Source organism: Apteryx rowi, unplaced genomic scaffold (genome assembly GCF_003343035.1).
Source record: "Apteryx rowi isolate R43461 unplaced genomic scaffold, aptRow1 scaffold_19, whole genome shotgun sequence".
Taxonomy (NCBI): Eukaryota; Metazoa; Chordata; class Aves; order Apterygiformes; family Apterygidae; genus Apteryx; species Apteryx rowi.
The window spans coordinates 2,431,735-2,447,609 of NW_020448196.1; the positions used below are offsets into that span (position 1 = coordinate 2,431,735).

At 56.6% G+C, this 15,875-nt stretch overlaps 1 protein-coding gene across 3 annotated transcripts in view; it reads left to right on the forward strand.

The window, feature by feature from the left end:
- The first annotated feature begins 334 nt into the window (after positions 1–334).
- NTNG2 (netrin G2) overlaps positions 335–15,875 on the forward strand; it is a 45,491-nt gene continuing 29,950 nt past the window's right edge. For all 3 annotated transcript variants that reach the window (XM_026062418.1, XM_026062419.1, XM_026062420.1), the window contains exon 1: positions 335–1,448. In XM_026062418.1, coding sequence (XP_025918203.1) covers positions 1,236–1,448 — 213 coding nt within the window. In that variant the 5' untranslated portion in view covers positions 335–1,235. The remainder of the gene's footprint in view (positions 1,449–15,875) is intronic.

A 15,875-nucleotide genomic window follows, 5' to 3' on the forward strand; every position in this document is an offset into this window, starting at 1 on the left:
CTGCATATTCTCCATCCATTCTCCATCTCCTAATGACCTATTGTTCCTTCTTGATATTATTTAAAGACCCATTAGAGCTATTGTTAAGCATCGGTGGGGCGGCGCTCCCCCCAATCTCCCAAACAACAGATCTGCCATAAGCATCTTACTATGGATTTCTTTTTATTAAAGTTGTATATCTCCCTTTTACAAAAGCCTGGCTTGCGCCTCAGGAAGCCCAGCCGAGGTCTGCGCGCATCCTCGGGGACTCGCGCTCTCGCAAGGCTGGTTGCTCCAGCCGCCCCCCTGCTTTGTCCCAGCTAATTTGTCTTTCAATCTGTTGCAGGTGGCGCCTGCTAATGAACTGCCCCTTTCCCCCGAGGATGAAAGGGAAACAAGCCCTCAGGTAGCAGCGGGGCGGGAGCTGAAGGCTTGGGAACTTGCTGCTAAGGTGCCAAAAGGCGCAGGCGGACAGAGACCCCCTTGGGCGAGTGCCTCACCACCGCCGCCCCAAGCGGGAGGAAAAGCGAGCGAGGCCGACGCCGCTCGTGTCAGTCAAATGACCACGAAAGAGCTTGCTCAGACCACCTGCAGACGTTGCCACCCAATGCAGTAACGTCGATGCAGTCATCCCTGGGAAGAAGGGAAGTCTAGCTCCAAAGAGTCTCTCTTGTCAGAGTTGTATTGATGAGCAGATGCTATATTTATTTTATAAATTAATGTTCAAAAAACCCAACAATTATTTAAAGCAGACCACAGGTTAAAGCACTCCACACAGCGACGCATTTGCAGCAGCTGAGAAGGTTGCTGAAAACCTGATCCAGCACCATCTCGCAGCCTCTCCAATTTACTCCTATCAAATTCCATCAGCAACTCAGAACTTGATCTTCCTATTGATTGACTGGAGTCACCTCTAGATATTTTCATGCTGATTTGGAAGACCTTTCACACAATAAAAAGGGGAAAAAATGAGGTTAAGGAAGACTTTTGACCACTGATCAGCAATTCTAGACAAAACTTTCCAAATCAAGTGATTTGCAAAGTTGGCTTCCACATCGAGAGCAGCTTTCCTTGTCTGAACACAACGTGGAGAGCGGGGTCATTGCCATCATCATCTGGATCTCCTTAGACTGGATCACTTTTAGATGAGGAGTTTCCATGCTGATCCTGAGAGCAACCCCTAGACCAGCAGCTGCCTTTCTCGGGACTCTTGGCACTTCCCTTGCCCGGGGACCCGGCCCTCGGTCCCAGCTGCCATGCCGTCCCTGGTTGCTCTCCTTTTACACTGTCTCCCCCTGGCCATGGGACAGTATGACATTTGCAAGTCCTGGGTGACCACGGACGATGGCCCGTCATGGGAGTTTTATGCTTGCCAACCCAAGGCCATGCGGATGAAGGATTACGTGACCGTAAGAGTGGATCCAGCAGGAATCACTTGTGGGGACCCGCCTGAGAGATTCTGCACTCACGTGAGTATTTCCCTCCTTGTTTGGCACGTTGTAATGACTCCGCTGTGGGCGGCGAGAGACCGAGCGCCCTGCCGAGACGAAGGACATCTCAGTTTGGGGGGTGATGCTGGCTGCTGGCTTGTGCTCTCGGCCTCCCAGGCTGCAAAACGGGGAGGAGGTGCCGTGTCCGTCCCTGCGCCGTGCCCGTAGGCGGTCAGCCCGCGAGCAGGGGATGGTGCCGGCGCACCAAGGGACGGGTCGGGGGGAGCGCGGGATGGCCGAGCGGTGGAAAGACGAGTGCTGGTCTGGGAGGGTAAGGTCAAAGTTTCCGAAAAGCGCAGCCCCCCGTGAGGACCCCGCTGAGCTGCTCTGAGCGCGCACGCCGGCTCGCCGAGACGCGTTCGCCAGAAGGCTGCGCGAGTCCGCTGGACTCCCCCCCCCCGTAACGCCAGCACCGGGGGTTGCCCGAGGCGGGTGCATCACCGGGGGGTATAGGAGCAAGGGACGGGAAGGTGGAGCCCGGCGTGGCCCACGCGGCGAGGAGGTTAACAGCCTCCACGGCAAGTCCCTGAAACCCCGGCCCCCCCTTGCTTCCAAGCCTCAACGTGAAGACACCCTGCGGACAGACACTTGCCCTTGTAGTTAAAATCTTTAACTTATTTTCCCTTAAATATTAATCATTGCCTTTTATTCGGTGCACCACAAGGCTCCGCAGGAACGTTTGATTTATAATTCACGAGGCTTTACGTTGCCGAGGAGAGTTCGGGGGTCAAAACAAATAGCAAAGCAAGGTGACTGTCGACTCCACTCCCAAACACGCTGCAGGAGGGGTCCAAACCCACCCGGTTAGGGCACGGTGACAAAGCCAGTCCATGCCGGACGGGTTTCCCTTAGGGCGATCCCTGAGCGAGGGGTACCCCTTAAAAAAGGTTCACCAACCTATTATGTGTAACGAGAAGGGGAGTTCTCTTCTGCCCAAATGAGCAGAAGAGGGGAACGGACCCTGAGGTCCCATTGCCAGCACTGCCTAGACATACGCTGTGAAACCAGGCAGCCCTTTGAACCTGTGCCTCAGTTTCCCACCTAGAAAATACACCGCTTAACCAACCCTGGGCTGCTTTGGAAAATCTGAGAGAAAAACATTGCTTTGCCATCAAGAGATGCCAAGCACTAATGATCGTCAAGTCATGATGACTCCGGTATTTACCCAGTTCTCGCCAACCTAAGTGGTCTCATTAGAACCAGAGAAGATTATTTTCCCTAATTTCACAGGCTTATCAGCTTTTCCTTTTAAACAAACAAGTCCAAGGTGGCAAATAAAACAGGTAACTATTGATAGGTCAGTCTAGCTGCCCCAATTCCCGTCTATCTGATGGGCTGCAGAAGCATTAAAAGGTGAACAACAACCTGCTTTCTGCTAAACTCACCGCAGCTCTTTGCAAGCGCGCTCCAGCTGACATTGCTCGAGACATCAGCTTTACTGACCTCCGAGGAAGTAATCTTCTCCTTCTGCCTTACCAAACTTAAATCAGCTCTCTACATCTCTCGATTCAGTCGATACTTAGCTTAAAATATTTCTATTCTGGGTAACAGCAGTATTTCCTCGTAGCGTACGATTGCCAAGCGCCGTAACAAACACTGCGCGCACCCATGAATGAGAGTTACCCAAATGCGAAACGCGGATTTGCCTTCCTGTCCCTGCCTAACCCCAGAGAAAGCATGCCCGGCCCCGGGTTCGCTTTACAAGCCAGAAACCGCGTTTCAGCACAAAACCCCGGGTAAATTTGCCAGTGAGGAAACAAAGCGAGAGCAGAAGTAATAAATAGCAAATTATTTTCTGGATTTTTGGGATAGGTTTGTGAAATGCCCGTGTATTTACCGTCGCCTTTTCTCCCGCATCTGACACCAGCACTATCCCCTTTTAGGGATTAGGGCGTTTTAAAGATGGAGCAAATGAGATAAGAGCAGCACTGCTGGGATGAACACAGAGCAAAGCCAGTATTTGGGGGTGGATTGCACCGGGGGAGACCCAAGCTACGCTCCAGCTCCGGGCTCCCGGGCCGGCAGGCCGTCAAGGGCAATTTTCACTGCCTCCGCGCGGAGGATGGCACGTGGGCATTTACCGCCGAGCAGCCCCTTCTGGCCAGGGGAGAGAGAGAAAAATCAGCAGGAAAAAGGCTCTTTCCATCACGGGGCCGGGGCCTGACACCTATTGACATGCAGGAGGCGGCGAGCGCAACCCGCAGCGGACGTGAGCCGGGTTTTGCCAGCCCTGCGCGAAGGCAGCACCGGACGGAAACCGATGCCGCTGCCCGCCGAGCGCTGCGGCTGCGGGGCTGCCCGCGCTCCCTGCCCGCCGGCCGCTTGCACGCGCCGCTCCAGATCTTGTTTTCCCCTTCGGGTTTTAATTACGGAGCGGAAACAGGCGGCTCCTCGCGCGCGCCCGGCCCTCCGGCAGAGAGGTGCTCGCGGCGACTCCATCGCTTCCTTAGGCGTCTTCCGAAACAGCAGGATGCTGTCCGTGAAGTTAGACTAACGTTACTAAGAATTAAGCGCAGCCCGGCAGGATGCCAGCACCACTCGGATGACCGAAGTCAAAATTAAAGACACAAACGTCTTTAAGGTGCAGGATATGCGGTAGAGGCGGACGGACGGATGGGAGCCGGACCGTGCTGCCGCAGGCGGCGCCGCTAACGGCAGGCGTAGGAGCAGGGTCCTGCGCAGGAGCTCACGGGAAAGCCCGGATCCTGCAAAGCAGGGGTCATCTCCCGCCAGGCTCCGACCTTCCGGGCAGCACCGGTATCGGGGAGGTATCGCCCGGCCTGCAGGCTCCTGCGCCACCGTCTTAGCGACTTGCAGCAACGCTTTGGGATGGTTCCGCAGGCGCCTGGGGGATTTGCAGGAGTTGTCTGGAGCATCGTCTTTCCTGTGTTTCGTGGCAATTTCGAGTCACATCTGGCTGCTCCCTTCCGGCTGTGCAGTGTTTTGCTGCTTATTAAGATCAGGAGAGTGGTCGAACCTTCTCCCGTTAGTGCCAGCGCCCTTCTGGCAGGGCCACCTGAAAAATGACTCGTGTGCGGCAGCCTGGACGGGAAGGGGCAGTGGCAGGAACAGCAGGATAGACGGATAAGTAACTAAAAATCTGAATGAATCAAAAAGCACGACTGAAGACTGATAGGGAACAGATCTTTTAACCGCGGGTGCTGAGGGAAGGGTGAAACTTCAAAGATCACATCCAGCGCACGGCCTAAACCAGCTAAACGCGGATCTCAGATGAGGGATTTTCTGCGGGAAAAGCATTGCTCGCCTGTGGCAAGTCTCCATGGGCTCGTGGGCGGCAGATGAGAAATTCCGCGTTACTTTGCCATCAAACCTGGCAGAGGGACCGGGCACCCGGCACGGCTGGCAGGGTGCTGCCGGGTGTTGACATAATCCGACATGCTGAAGTGCCGCTTTGATGTTGAGCAGGGACCTTGGAGGATTGCGCCTGCAAGCTTTGGTGTTCTGCACACACGATAAAAGAAAAAAAAGAAAAAAAGGGAGGTTTCTAGGGCAATTCACATATGGGGGGGTGAAGAAAAAAAAAACAAGGCAAGCGCACACCCGAAGCACGTTCCCTGCTCCAACCACGTCTGCAGCTCCGGAGGTTTCCGAGGCGCGGGAGCCGGCCCCGCGGCGGCAGGGCCTCGCGGAGGTGTCGGGGCGCCGCTCTTGGGTGCGGGGCCGAGCTCTTAGCCCCTACTGATGGGTCAGGGGTATTTTTATTTAGCGTCAGCACTGTTTCATCAGCTAATAGAACTTGTTGATTTTGGCACGGGGACAGAAAGGAAAAAGCTTTATTTATTTATTACACATTCAGCCAAATTTGACGTTGGTTTTAGCTAAGGATTCTTAGCTAAACTTTTCAGAGTGACTTGATTTATAAGGTTTATACTGAAGAGCTCATTTCCCTTATGAGACCAGCTGATGCAATTGGAAAAAGCAGACAAACATCTAGCCTCAGAAACGCTTTTCCTTACGTTCTTGTAGCTCATCTCACACCCACCTCCGCCTGACCATATCTTTGCACCTTTGGTTAGGTGCAAACAAAGAATTGGGGGTTACCAAAATGAAAATCCAAGTTTTTATAGTTGGAAGGGAAACGGAATTGCTTCAGCAATGCTCTTCCAAAGAGATTCCGAAAGATGCAGCGTGATCTAACAGTTAAAGGATGGATTTGCCCCTTCTGGTACCCTGAGCAGAGACAGAAAAAAAAGGAAAACCAAAACCAGCCAACCAAAAAACCCACCAAAGCAGCCTTCCCCCTTGGCCACATCCCACAGGAGCGCACGTGCTGCCCTGGCTCCACCGTCCGGATTACGGCAGACGCGCGAGCGTGGCTGGGCAGAGCGGGCAGCCTTTGGCTCCAGCGTGTAAAAACATCCCGGGGCCCAGCAGGGACCGCGGGCAAGGCCGATGGAAACCTCTTTCTAAGGAAAGCGGATGTTCTTTCTCCGCCCCGAATAAGTTCGGCTCTCCCTGCGGCCGATCTCAAAACGTCCTTGGCCTTGGCGGAGGGCTGGGAGTCGGAGCTCCCCTTTGTCCCTTCCTTAAATCCGTGATGTGGCATTGGGACGATTACTTTGCCTTTATGCCAAAATCTACCAGCACGAGTCAAAATCCTCGGGCAACACCTCGCTCAGGGTCCCGGGGAGGGAAAGCAGCATCTTTCTTTTCCCATCCGTAAAACGGGAACAACCCCCTGCCCCACGGACGCTCCAGGCACATTCAGTTACCGCCTTGCCCTCGGGGCCGGACCCGCGCGGGGACAGTTATTAGCTGCTCTGCAAATTAGAGGCTGCCACAGAGGCGAGTCCGGGTGCTGCGGGAGCTCGGCGTGATGAGAAGCGGCGGCTTTGCAGAAAATGAGGGAATACAGTTCAGCTTCAAATTAGAGAGCGCTGAGCAAACGGGATTTCCCCGCGCAGTCCATAGCAATTTCCTTAAATGCCCAGTTCGGGACTCATCGCGCTGCAAAGCGGGATATTGCTCTGCTAACAAGAATCGTTTCAGCTCGCTGATGGAAGAGACGCGGTGATAAAAATCAGGCTGTCAAGTAGGTTTAATTGGCACCGTGAACTGGAAGCTTCCCCCCCTCAAAAAAGACGGGAAAGAGACCCAACTGCTTGTAAGGAAGGTTTGTTCTCCAAAGGGAGCAGCAGGCCCAGGGGCAACGGCTAAGCGAAGCGGCTCCAGAGCCGCGCTGGGGCAGCGCCTTGGCCAGAGCCGGGCGACCAGCTCCTGAAGTGTGTTTTACACACGCTCATACAGCAACACCAGGTACATTTTTCCATAAGCAGCTTTTGAAGCCTAAGGGATTGAGGAAAGTCTCTCCTATTTTTTCTGAAAATTTTTATTATATTATATAACATAGAAATGATTTCCTATTAAACTTTAAAAGGAATTCTCCCTACAGACAATAATATTCTGGCGGGAAGGAATGCTTTCCTGCCGCAGCCCGTTGCCCATAAATGAAAGCTTAATTTTAGCCCTTAGGTGAGCTTGAATTATAACTTCAGGCCCCAAACTCGACCTATTTACTGCCAGGATTTTGAGATCTGGGGTTTTAAGGTCCCTGCAGTGCCCTGACCCCTCCACAGTGCCCTTCGCGTGATGGCCCTGCGCTGGGGACCACGGCGTTTGCGCTGCCGGCTGGGAAGCCACAGTCACACCGACCGGTTTGCTGATCCGTCTGAAAACCGACCCTTTTCCTCAGTCCTCGCCGACGGTGGCCATGGGCCCGGCTGTCGCGTATAGGGGTGCCACATCCTTGCAGATGCTGCTCCCACCTAAAGCCACCCCTACAGCACGCGACAAAACGCAACCATGCACCACTTTGGGTGGCAAGTTCTCACCTTGCTTTACAGCGGGACAAATTTTGGACAAATTGGATAGAAACGCGCCTACGCAGAGCCCGAAACCCTGCCCTGAGCCCGTGGGGACGCAGCCCCTTCCCTCCGCAGCAGCCTCGTTGCATCAGCAGCCTGGATGCACGTGCTTGACCTGGAAGGTGCACGGGGGACGCGGTTGGGCCAAGCGGCCCCTGGACCCCGCTGCAGGCACCACCGGAGCCTTTTTCTGCCCAAACGACCGAGTTTGGCCATGCTCCCCCAACGGGGCCAGACCTGCACCCGGCCTCTGCAGACCCCCCCGGCGCTGCGCCCAGCCGCCTCGGCAGGGTGAGGGGCTCCCGGCGCGGAGGCTCCCGGCGGTTAGCGCGCTCCTCCGCTGACCTGGACAGGGAGCTCACCCAAGCGTGCGCAGCAGCAGCAGCGCGGTGCTGCTCGCCGAGCCGAGCCCAGGTCTCCGGCTCGTCAGGCTGACTGCGCACGCGGGGTGCCGGCTTAGCGGCAGCACTCCGGCAGGACCTGAGCACCGTTGCCTGCCGCCCTGCGCGCGGCGCCCGCTTCCCGAACGTGCTGCCTGCCCCGGGTGCTGCCGAGCGATAGTTTGGACTTCCAGCCCCCAGCGGGAGCGTTATCCCCGTCGGAGGGCTGCTGCCCACCCGGAGCAGGGTGGTAGCGGGGGCGCCCGCGGCAGCAACCTCCTTCCCTCCGCTAGCACCCGCTCGCGGGAACGCAGCGCCCTCAGCACAACACGGGCTGGGAGATTTGCAGAGGTGTCATTGCATAGCGGGCTGGGGACAGGCGAGGAAGCCAGCAGCCGCCGTGCCAATCCCATCCGCAGGCTCGGGCGAGCGCCCGGAGCTCGCTGCAAGGTCCCCGCGGCAGCGCCGGCCCCGCGCCCACGCTGCTCCGCTTCGGCTACCGATGCGCTCCCGCTGCCGTGACCCGCGCTCGCTGCGGCGCCCGGCACCTGCGGCTCCGCGCGCCTGCTCTGTGCCACGGGCGGGGAAACGCGTGTTTTTGGGGCTCCGTACAGACTTCTCTGCTCGCCAGCTTCCCGCAGACGGGTTCCCGGTGCGCGAGGGGGCCGTCGCGCTCGCTCCAGGCACGCGGCAATGCGGAAGGGCCCCCAGGCTGGGTCACGCTCCAGCCCGCTGCGTCGGACGCGGTGCCCAGGACGGCGAGCGTCAGCGCGTGATTGATAGCAGCAGGGCAACGCGAGCGCCAGGGACGCGGCCGTGCCGGGAGAGGGGTTGCACGTGCACAAGCAATGCCTGGTGGCCGCGGCCGTTTCGGTGCACGCTCGTGTGCGAGCACGGGTCTCTGCTCTCCCTGACCACCCAGGGCACCTTCTCTGCGGTGGTCTCCGCTCACCGCTGCGTCCAGCCCTGTCCTCCACGGCTTTTCTGGGGGGATATATCCCAAAGGGAGAACCAGTGCAAACTCAACTGCTTTTTGCTCATGGCCAGCAGGCTCAAGCCCCCCGTCCCTGGGGGAACCAGGCTGCTCAGCTGCGTTAGCTCCCTGCTGCTAAAGGAGGTCCTGGAGGACCTTCTAGAGAACATCTTGGTCCCATCCTCTGGGACAGCTCCAGCCCGGCAGCCAAGTGCTTTACAGGCTGACCACCGCACAGTGCTAGCAGTGATGTCTGTTAAAACATTACCCTTAAAATACAGGCACGGATAAAGCAGCTAAATACTTATCACGCAACAGCAAGAGCAAAGTCCTTGCAGCAGCAGCAGAGGCAGGATGTGGCCAGGGTGGCGCGGGGCACCCGCGAGCGAGGAGCTGCACCTTCCCCGGGGAGGCTTTCTTGGGTGGGGGGGGAGGGATCGGCATTTGAGGAACGCCGTAGCGCCTCTGCTCGCCTCTCCTTTCCCACCGCCGGCCTCCGCGCCCTGCCCTCCCCCATTCAGGGCAGCCCGGCCTCCTTCACGGGATAAAATATTAATAGCAGCGTAGCAAACCTCTCCGCAAAGGCTGCCTGCATCGAGCTTACGCGGCGCACAGGCTTTTAGAGAGCAGGACGCTCTTCCTACTTCCTAAGCATTTTCTTAGCCCTGAATCGATACTGCACTTAGAGCACAGCACCCGGGGCGGCTTATCGTGCTCCTTCGGGCAGCTCCGCGCGGGTCTGCGCACAGGGACTTCTCTGCGGCGAGACGCCGGGCTTAATCTGGCAAATAAGGGGATGGGGCCGGATCCAAGCGGCTTAATTTGGGGACGAGCTCCAGCGAAGGGCCCCGGGAAGAGCAAAGCTTGCAGCTCTTGGGTACAGAAAGGCCAGGTTTGGAGACGAGCAGTCAACAGGATTGAGCCGCTGCTGCTTTGAGCGCCTGCCCGCGGCTGCTGGTGCAGGGGTGCCCGGCGCAGCGACGAGATTATCTGCTTAGCAGAGGAATTTTCCGGGCCGCCCTTAACCCTGGCTGTGCCCACGGCTCCGGGGAACACCGGCACCGCCGCAGAGCCCGTCCTGCCAGCCGCCGGGAGGTTGCCAAAGCTCGTCGCGATGCCAGGTTTTCCCGACCCATCTCCAGCTCGGCAAGAGCAGGCGCCAAGGGATTTTGGTGCGTATGCGGCGTACCGTGGTTTCAACAAGCACCGAAATTCCGGCCGCCCCCCCCTCAGCCCGGCGTTTGGTCCGGGGGGACCCGCAGGTGTCAGCGGGGAGCAGCGTGCTGGCGAGGCGGTTGCTCCGCCGTCGCTTCCGCTGCCCTCACGGCGCGGGGAGGGAAGCGGCGAGGAAGGGCAGGCGCCAGCCGGCCGCCCCCGACGGACCCGAAGCTGCTAAAGCATCGGTCCCGTATTCGCCGACGCCTTGCCGGGACCTGCCGCGTGCCTCGGCCGCTCCAGGACGTCTCTTCGGATGGACAACACGAGCGGGGAAGCGAGCGGCACCGGCTCGGCGCTCGGCACGGGCTTTGCTTGCTCTCAGCTATCTGAGCGCAGGGTTTCATCGAAATCATTTTTATAAGGGTGTGAGCGGCGCTTTCCTTCAGCAGCCCTGGCCCCGGCCGCACGGCACGAGGAAACACCATCTTCATTGCACACGGGAAATAAAAGCTTCTGGATTAGCTAAAGCATATGCAACTTGACAAAAACAGCATTAAAAAAAAAAATAGGGGAAGACGCGTCACCTTGAAGAGCGCTGCTGAGGCTTGCTTTAGGAAAAGCACAGTTTTGGTTGCGATCCCCCCTCAGCACGTCCGTGCGGTGCACGGCAGAGCCACCACCGTCCCTGAGCGCTCGGGCAAGCGCTCGCCCCCGACGCGTTGGGCTCCCGTTTGGGGCTGCCCGGCGGGGGCGAGGGGGGCAGAGCTTCGCCCCGGGCCAGCCGGCAGCGAGGCGCCCGGACGGCACGGGACTGGCGCGCTCGAGAGCCGTCGGCCTCTTATTTCTGCTCGGTGATTCCCGCGCTCCCAGCCGTCTCCGCCGGCGAGTCTCGCCACTTGCCAGCTGTTGGAAATAATCGCTGTAAATTAATTACGGTTGTCTCACCCCTCTGATCCCTCCCAGCCCACGAAGAGAGTGAAAATTAATTGTCAGAAAATATTTCCAGTTCTCTGGGAATCCCATCCTGGCCACTGGCAGGTTATGGTTTATGCCCTGAAGCATGAGATTTAATTACCCCCAAATGTTATTTTTGATCATAAAAAATCACCTTGTCTTTGCATAAACACGGATAGAGCGGTCGACCCCTTAAGTCAACAGCAGCAAGGGTGAAAACAGGCTATAACGTCTTTAGGACAAGCTGGTGCATTCGCCTACGCGAATGCGATTCTGTTTGGGAAATCTGCCTCTTTAAACCCAGCTCAAAGGGAAAAAGCCAAGAAAGTTTCCCGACTTCGGCAGCGCTGAGCGCGGCCCTCGCCCGCCGTTTCTGGTGCGGAAATCGGAGGGCTGCTCCGCTGCTGAGCGGACGGCGGCTGCCGCTCGGGCTGCGACGGGGATGGAAACGCCGAGGCCGAACCCGTTCCCATCGCTCCCGTCACAGGGAAGGGGCAGGGCCGGCAAGTCGGGACTGAATTTCCTTCGGATCCCGCAGAACCACCGCCACGGCCAGCCCCCGCAGAGACAAATAACACCCGCAGCCCCAAAAGGGCCGCGAGCACCGCGGGTGCAAGCAGCTCGGCGAGGAGCGCTCGGAGCCGCCTGCGCACGAGCGGCGACAGGGCCTCTAATCCCGGGATTAATCCGGGGGGATTCAGCTGAGCAGAGAGGAGAGAAGCAGCAAAACAAAAGCACCGAAATGAGCATTTCGGCTTTATCCTGCATCCCCCCTCGCGCTCAGCGGGGGACCCGGCGGCGCGTGGAGGATGCCTTGGGGCTCCCTGTGCCGGCGAGCCCGCGGGAAAGGCAGGGACGGAGCAGGGCTTGTTCCGCTCGCCGCTGGGGAAAACCTTCCCGCAGCCAGAGCAGGCCCCGAAAACGCACATGAGCGCCGCTGACCACCCGCTGCTGCGCGCGGCGCCAACGTAAATCTATTGTAAATCTAGTCGGCTCCGTCGCAAAGCTGGAAATCAACGGCGGGAGCGGAGGGACCTGGTGACCCCAAGCGTGGTGGGACGGGGCGAGCGCTGAGGGACGGGGCAACCTTGCAGGGGGATGGAAATCCGGAGCGAGGTTAGGCGGCCGTGGCGTTCCCCAGAGCGAGGGAAGGAGGTTTCCATGCCGCTGCCTTCCCCATCACGCCTGCCGTTGAAACCGCTCCAACACCAAGCCGGCTTCAAGGCCAGCAAAATGCTGATTTCTTGTGGGGCTGTTTTTCCCCCCCCGGAAATGCTTGTGCTGCTCAGCAAAACTTCCCCTTGGGGCTGATAAACACCTACAGGGCAGAGGGGAGACACTGGCCAAGCCCTGCCTGCACCAGCTCCCCTCGTGCCCCTCGTTCCAGCCATCATCAGCTCGTGCAGAAAAGCCTGGAAAGACCCAAGAGGTGAGATCTTGCATTTCCCATCTGGGAGCCAGTTTAGGGGAAGAAAAACGCTACAGAAACGAGGACACAACAGAAGCCTACACGACAGTGCAGATGTTTAGGCCAGACCAATGCATTTAACTTTTTTCCCCTTCGATAAAAAATAAATAAATAAATACAAAGGCAAGGAAAAGGCCAAGGCCTTTGCTTAGGCCTCGACCTAAACAAAATGATTTCACCAAGCAGAACAGACCCCTGAAAGCAGAGCAAGTCCAGAGACGTTCCCGCAGCCAAGACAAGAGTTAAACAAATCAGACCAGGTTACGAGAGCTCTGATTACAGCTTGCGCCAAGCTGTATCAACTTTCATATCATCCACTTATTTTTCATGGCTTAAATCTTTTTTTTTTTCCCCCTTAATATTAAGTGTTTTTCTTCATCGTGCAGCTAGCATTTGTAATTTCTTTCCAGTTTCCCTTTGGCATGGAGATCTACTAAAGGCTGCAGTTTTATTTCTGTGCAGCTTTCACCATTCACAACAGATGTCTAGTTTATTTAAAATATTCAACAGCTTAATGATTAATCAAGCAGTTTCACCTACAAAAATATATAATTTTATGCTGGGAGGCTTAAAAATGGCATTATCTGCCAGAAGAAAAAAAGCAAAACAACTCTGTACACTCCTTAAGAGCCCTAGAAACCAGCTGGGTTTCGTAAAACCGGGGTCTCTTGTTGTGTCTGCTCCCCCCGTCCCCTCCCTTGCCGGCAAGGTGGGCCAGCAGTCTCGCTCCAGCGCCTTGTCCTCCCGCGTCCTTGCTTGTCAGGCTGATATCTTGTTTCTTAAGAAATCCTGCCTCAGCGAGCAAGTCGCCGCGTGCCGGCTCCGACCTTCCGAACGCCCCCGGCGGTATTGCCATTCCGGCGCAGTGTCACCCCGGGGTGCAAGGCAACGTCCTCACGCCTGGGCAGGGGCCAGACACCGTTTTCAGAGGTGCTGAGCCCTCCCGTCCAAGGGCTTTCAGTGGAGGGAGACAAGAGAGCAAGGGTGCTGCACCCCACAAGACATGACCCAAAAATCACATTAACCCACACGGCTAGGACCAGCCCTTAGCATTCACGGTAGATGTTTTGCACTATCTGAGCACTGACGCCGGCACGGTGACAAGGCAGGGCTGATCCCCAGGGGTGGATCTGCAGCTGGACGGGCACATCTCTAGGCACGTCGTGCCCCAGGACATCTGTTGTTTGTTCTCACGACTTGTCCTCAGCCACACTCTTGCCTTTTGCCTCCAGGGCTTGGCCAGTTTGGGCCACGAGCTCAAGCTAAGCAAGGCTACATCGCTTTGGTGCACACATAAAAAAAGAGCAATCGGAAGAGCTTGCTGGAGAGTTGGAAACCTGCAACATCTAGTTGCTGTGAGGACATTCACGACTGATTTAATAGCATGAGACTAAAAGTGAACTGTTTTATTTTAAGCTTGCTGAGACCAAGTTTGACTGGCTAATGCATTCTGACTTTTATATCGAAGATGTAAATATCTCGAGACTCTGGACAGATTCTTTGGAGGACGCATGGTTTGGATGAGGAAACCAGATTCAAAAATAATACCTGGAATTGTTTCAACAGTGCTTTAACCGATCTTGCGAGGACCAACAGAGCAGCCAAAGTATGGCCATCTGTTTCCGTTCTTCCCTGCCCTCCAGGCTGACTCCAAACCACCCCACCATTAGAAAGTGTATTGAGCGTCCCGAGGAGGAAGGACATTTCAATAAGCCAAACCCCAAAAAGGAACACTTCATTTTCACAGAGGAAGCTATAAGTGACGTGACTCACTCGGTGGCTTTTGAGGCCCTCCGCACCTCTCAGCATTGTCACTTAAAGGTTATTTTCCTTTGTTTGCCCTGTAACAACTGGTACACAGATATCCAGACCATATGCTGCTCCTGAGCATCGGGTCAGTTAAAGACATCTTTGGGCTTGTTGTCTGCTGAGCTGTGTGGATTTACAGGTTTGAACGTACGGGAGCGAGCAGAGATTGTGCATCTACCGCTCCCTTTTCTTTGAGACAAGCCTATGGGCAATGGGCAGAGTTTTGGCTCCGCTTTGCCCTGCTCTCGCCACACCAGGTCGCATGTCCGAGCCCTCCTGGCTAGGTACCATGCTCTTATGCTGGCCTCTGCAGAGTCAACTCCGTCCCTCCAGATGGTGAAGCTCAAAGCGGGACCATGCTTGTCAGACCATTACCTGCTCCCAGACCTGCTTCGCCTCCTGTCCACTCCACCCTTCACCATGGCAGGTGTCATCTCACACTTCCTCGCTGGCTTGGCTAGCGTTTGATCATTCCCAGCCACCAGGTCCTTCCCTCGTGTAGTTTGGCAATGGCTTCATAAGGAAGCCTCCACAGAAAGCCTTGATAGGAGCAGTCCCCCACAGCACCACCAGCTCTGAAGGCCAGGTTGGCCTGCGTGGCTACCCTGGGGCCAGCCACAGCAACAAATACTCAGTGGAAACTCCAATGAACCCAGCTGAAGTGCTTCGGCAGCCCTGGCTGCTGCTGCACGCGATGCGAGCACAGCCCCGGCAAGGGTGCTTGCGCCAGCCCGGTACGCACGCTCAGCCCTCGCCGGTGCAGAACCGCGCTAAGCGGCGGCCTCAGTCTATCGGCAGCCTCCTGCCGCGGCCACGAGCCTCGTGCCAGTTCCCCACTGGCTGACGGATCAGCCACACGCCAGGAGGCCGCCTGGCCGCCGCTTCATCCAGACAGGAGGTGAAAACGGAGCTCTAAGACGGTCTTTTCAGGACCGACCTGTCAAGCCACCTGTGCGACCGCTAGTTCGCGGTAGGACCATACTGCAGCGCAATATGTTGGCTCAGCACAGGAAACAGTGCTAAACCCCCCTAGCTTCCACTGACATGGATTTTTCTTCCTTTCCTACCAGCGACCACTGCAAAGCCGTGCTAAAAAGCAGCTCTATCCCCCAGCAGGAAGCTGGGTCTCATTAGCAGAGAAGAACAATTCCCCTGAACATGACGAGTCAGGAGCGTATATTAAATACGTCAATATTTTTTTTTTGTTGTTAATCCCTGCTCCGGAGCAGCATGTCACAGCAGCAGAGGGTCCGCAGGGGGCGGCTCAGAGCCCGATAGGCGCTCGTGGGGCTTCCCCCCTATTTGGAAAGAAAGCAAGGGGAGCCGGGCAGGAGCCAGCGCGCTGCTTGTGTCCTTACAGGCACGTGTTTGAGAGCGTGCTGGGGTTGAAAATGGTGCAAGTTTTCCCCCTTTTCGTCCAGGGTCAAACCTGCTAGTGCTGAGGCAGAGCTAGGCTGCTTTCAGGGGCTGCTTCACCCACACCGCAATTTGCTTATTTTTCCACCAAAGCAGCTCAACTGGCTTTCGCTGTTGTGCCCGGGCTGCCTGGTGCACATGCGCTACAACCCATGGCTTATTTACAGGTGCCCCCTTCCCCCAAGGCCACGGCTTCATCCGCTGTGAAGGAGGCTGGTGCTTGTGTGCAGATCAGCTGCTCAGTATTTCGCTTTATCCCCGCTGCTCGCTGAGCAGCCCTCTGCCTTATTTAAAGCATACTACTCCAGCGATGCTTCAAAGACAGAATTATTTATTTCCCCCTGGGCTTTGCTCAGCTTCTCA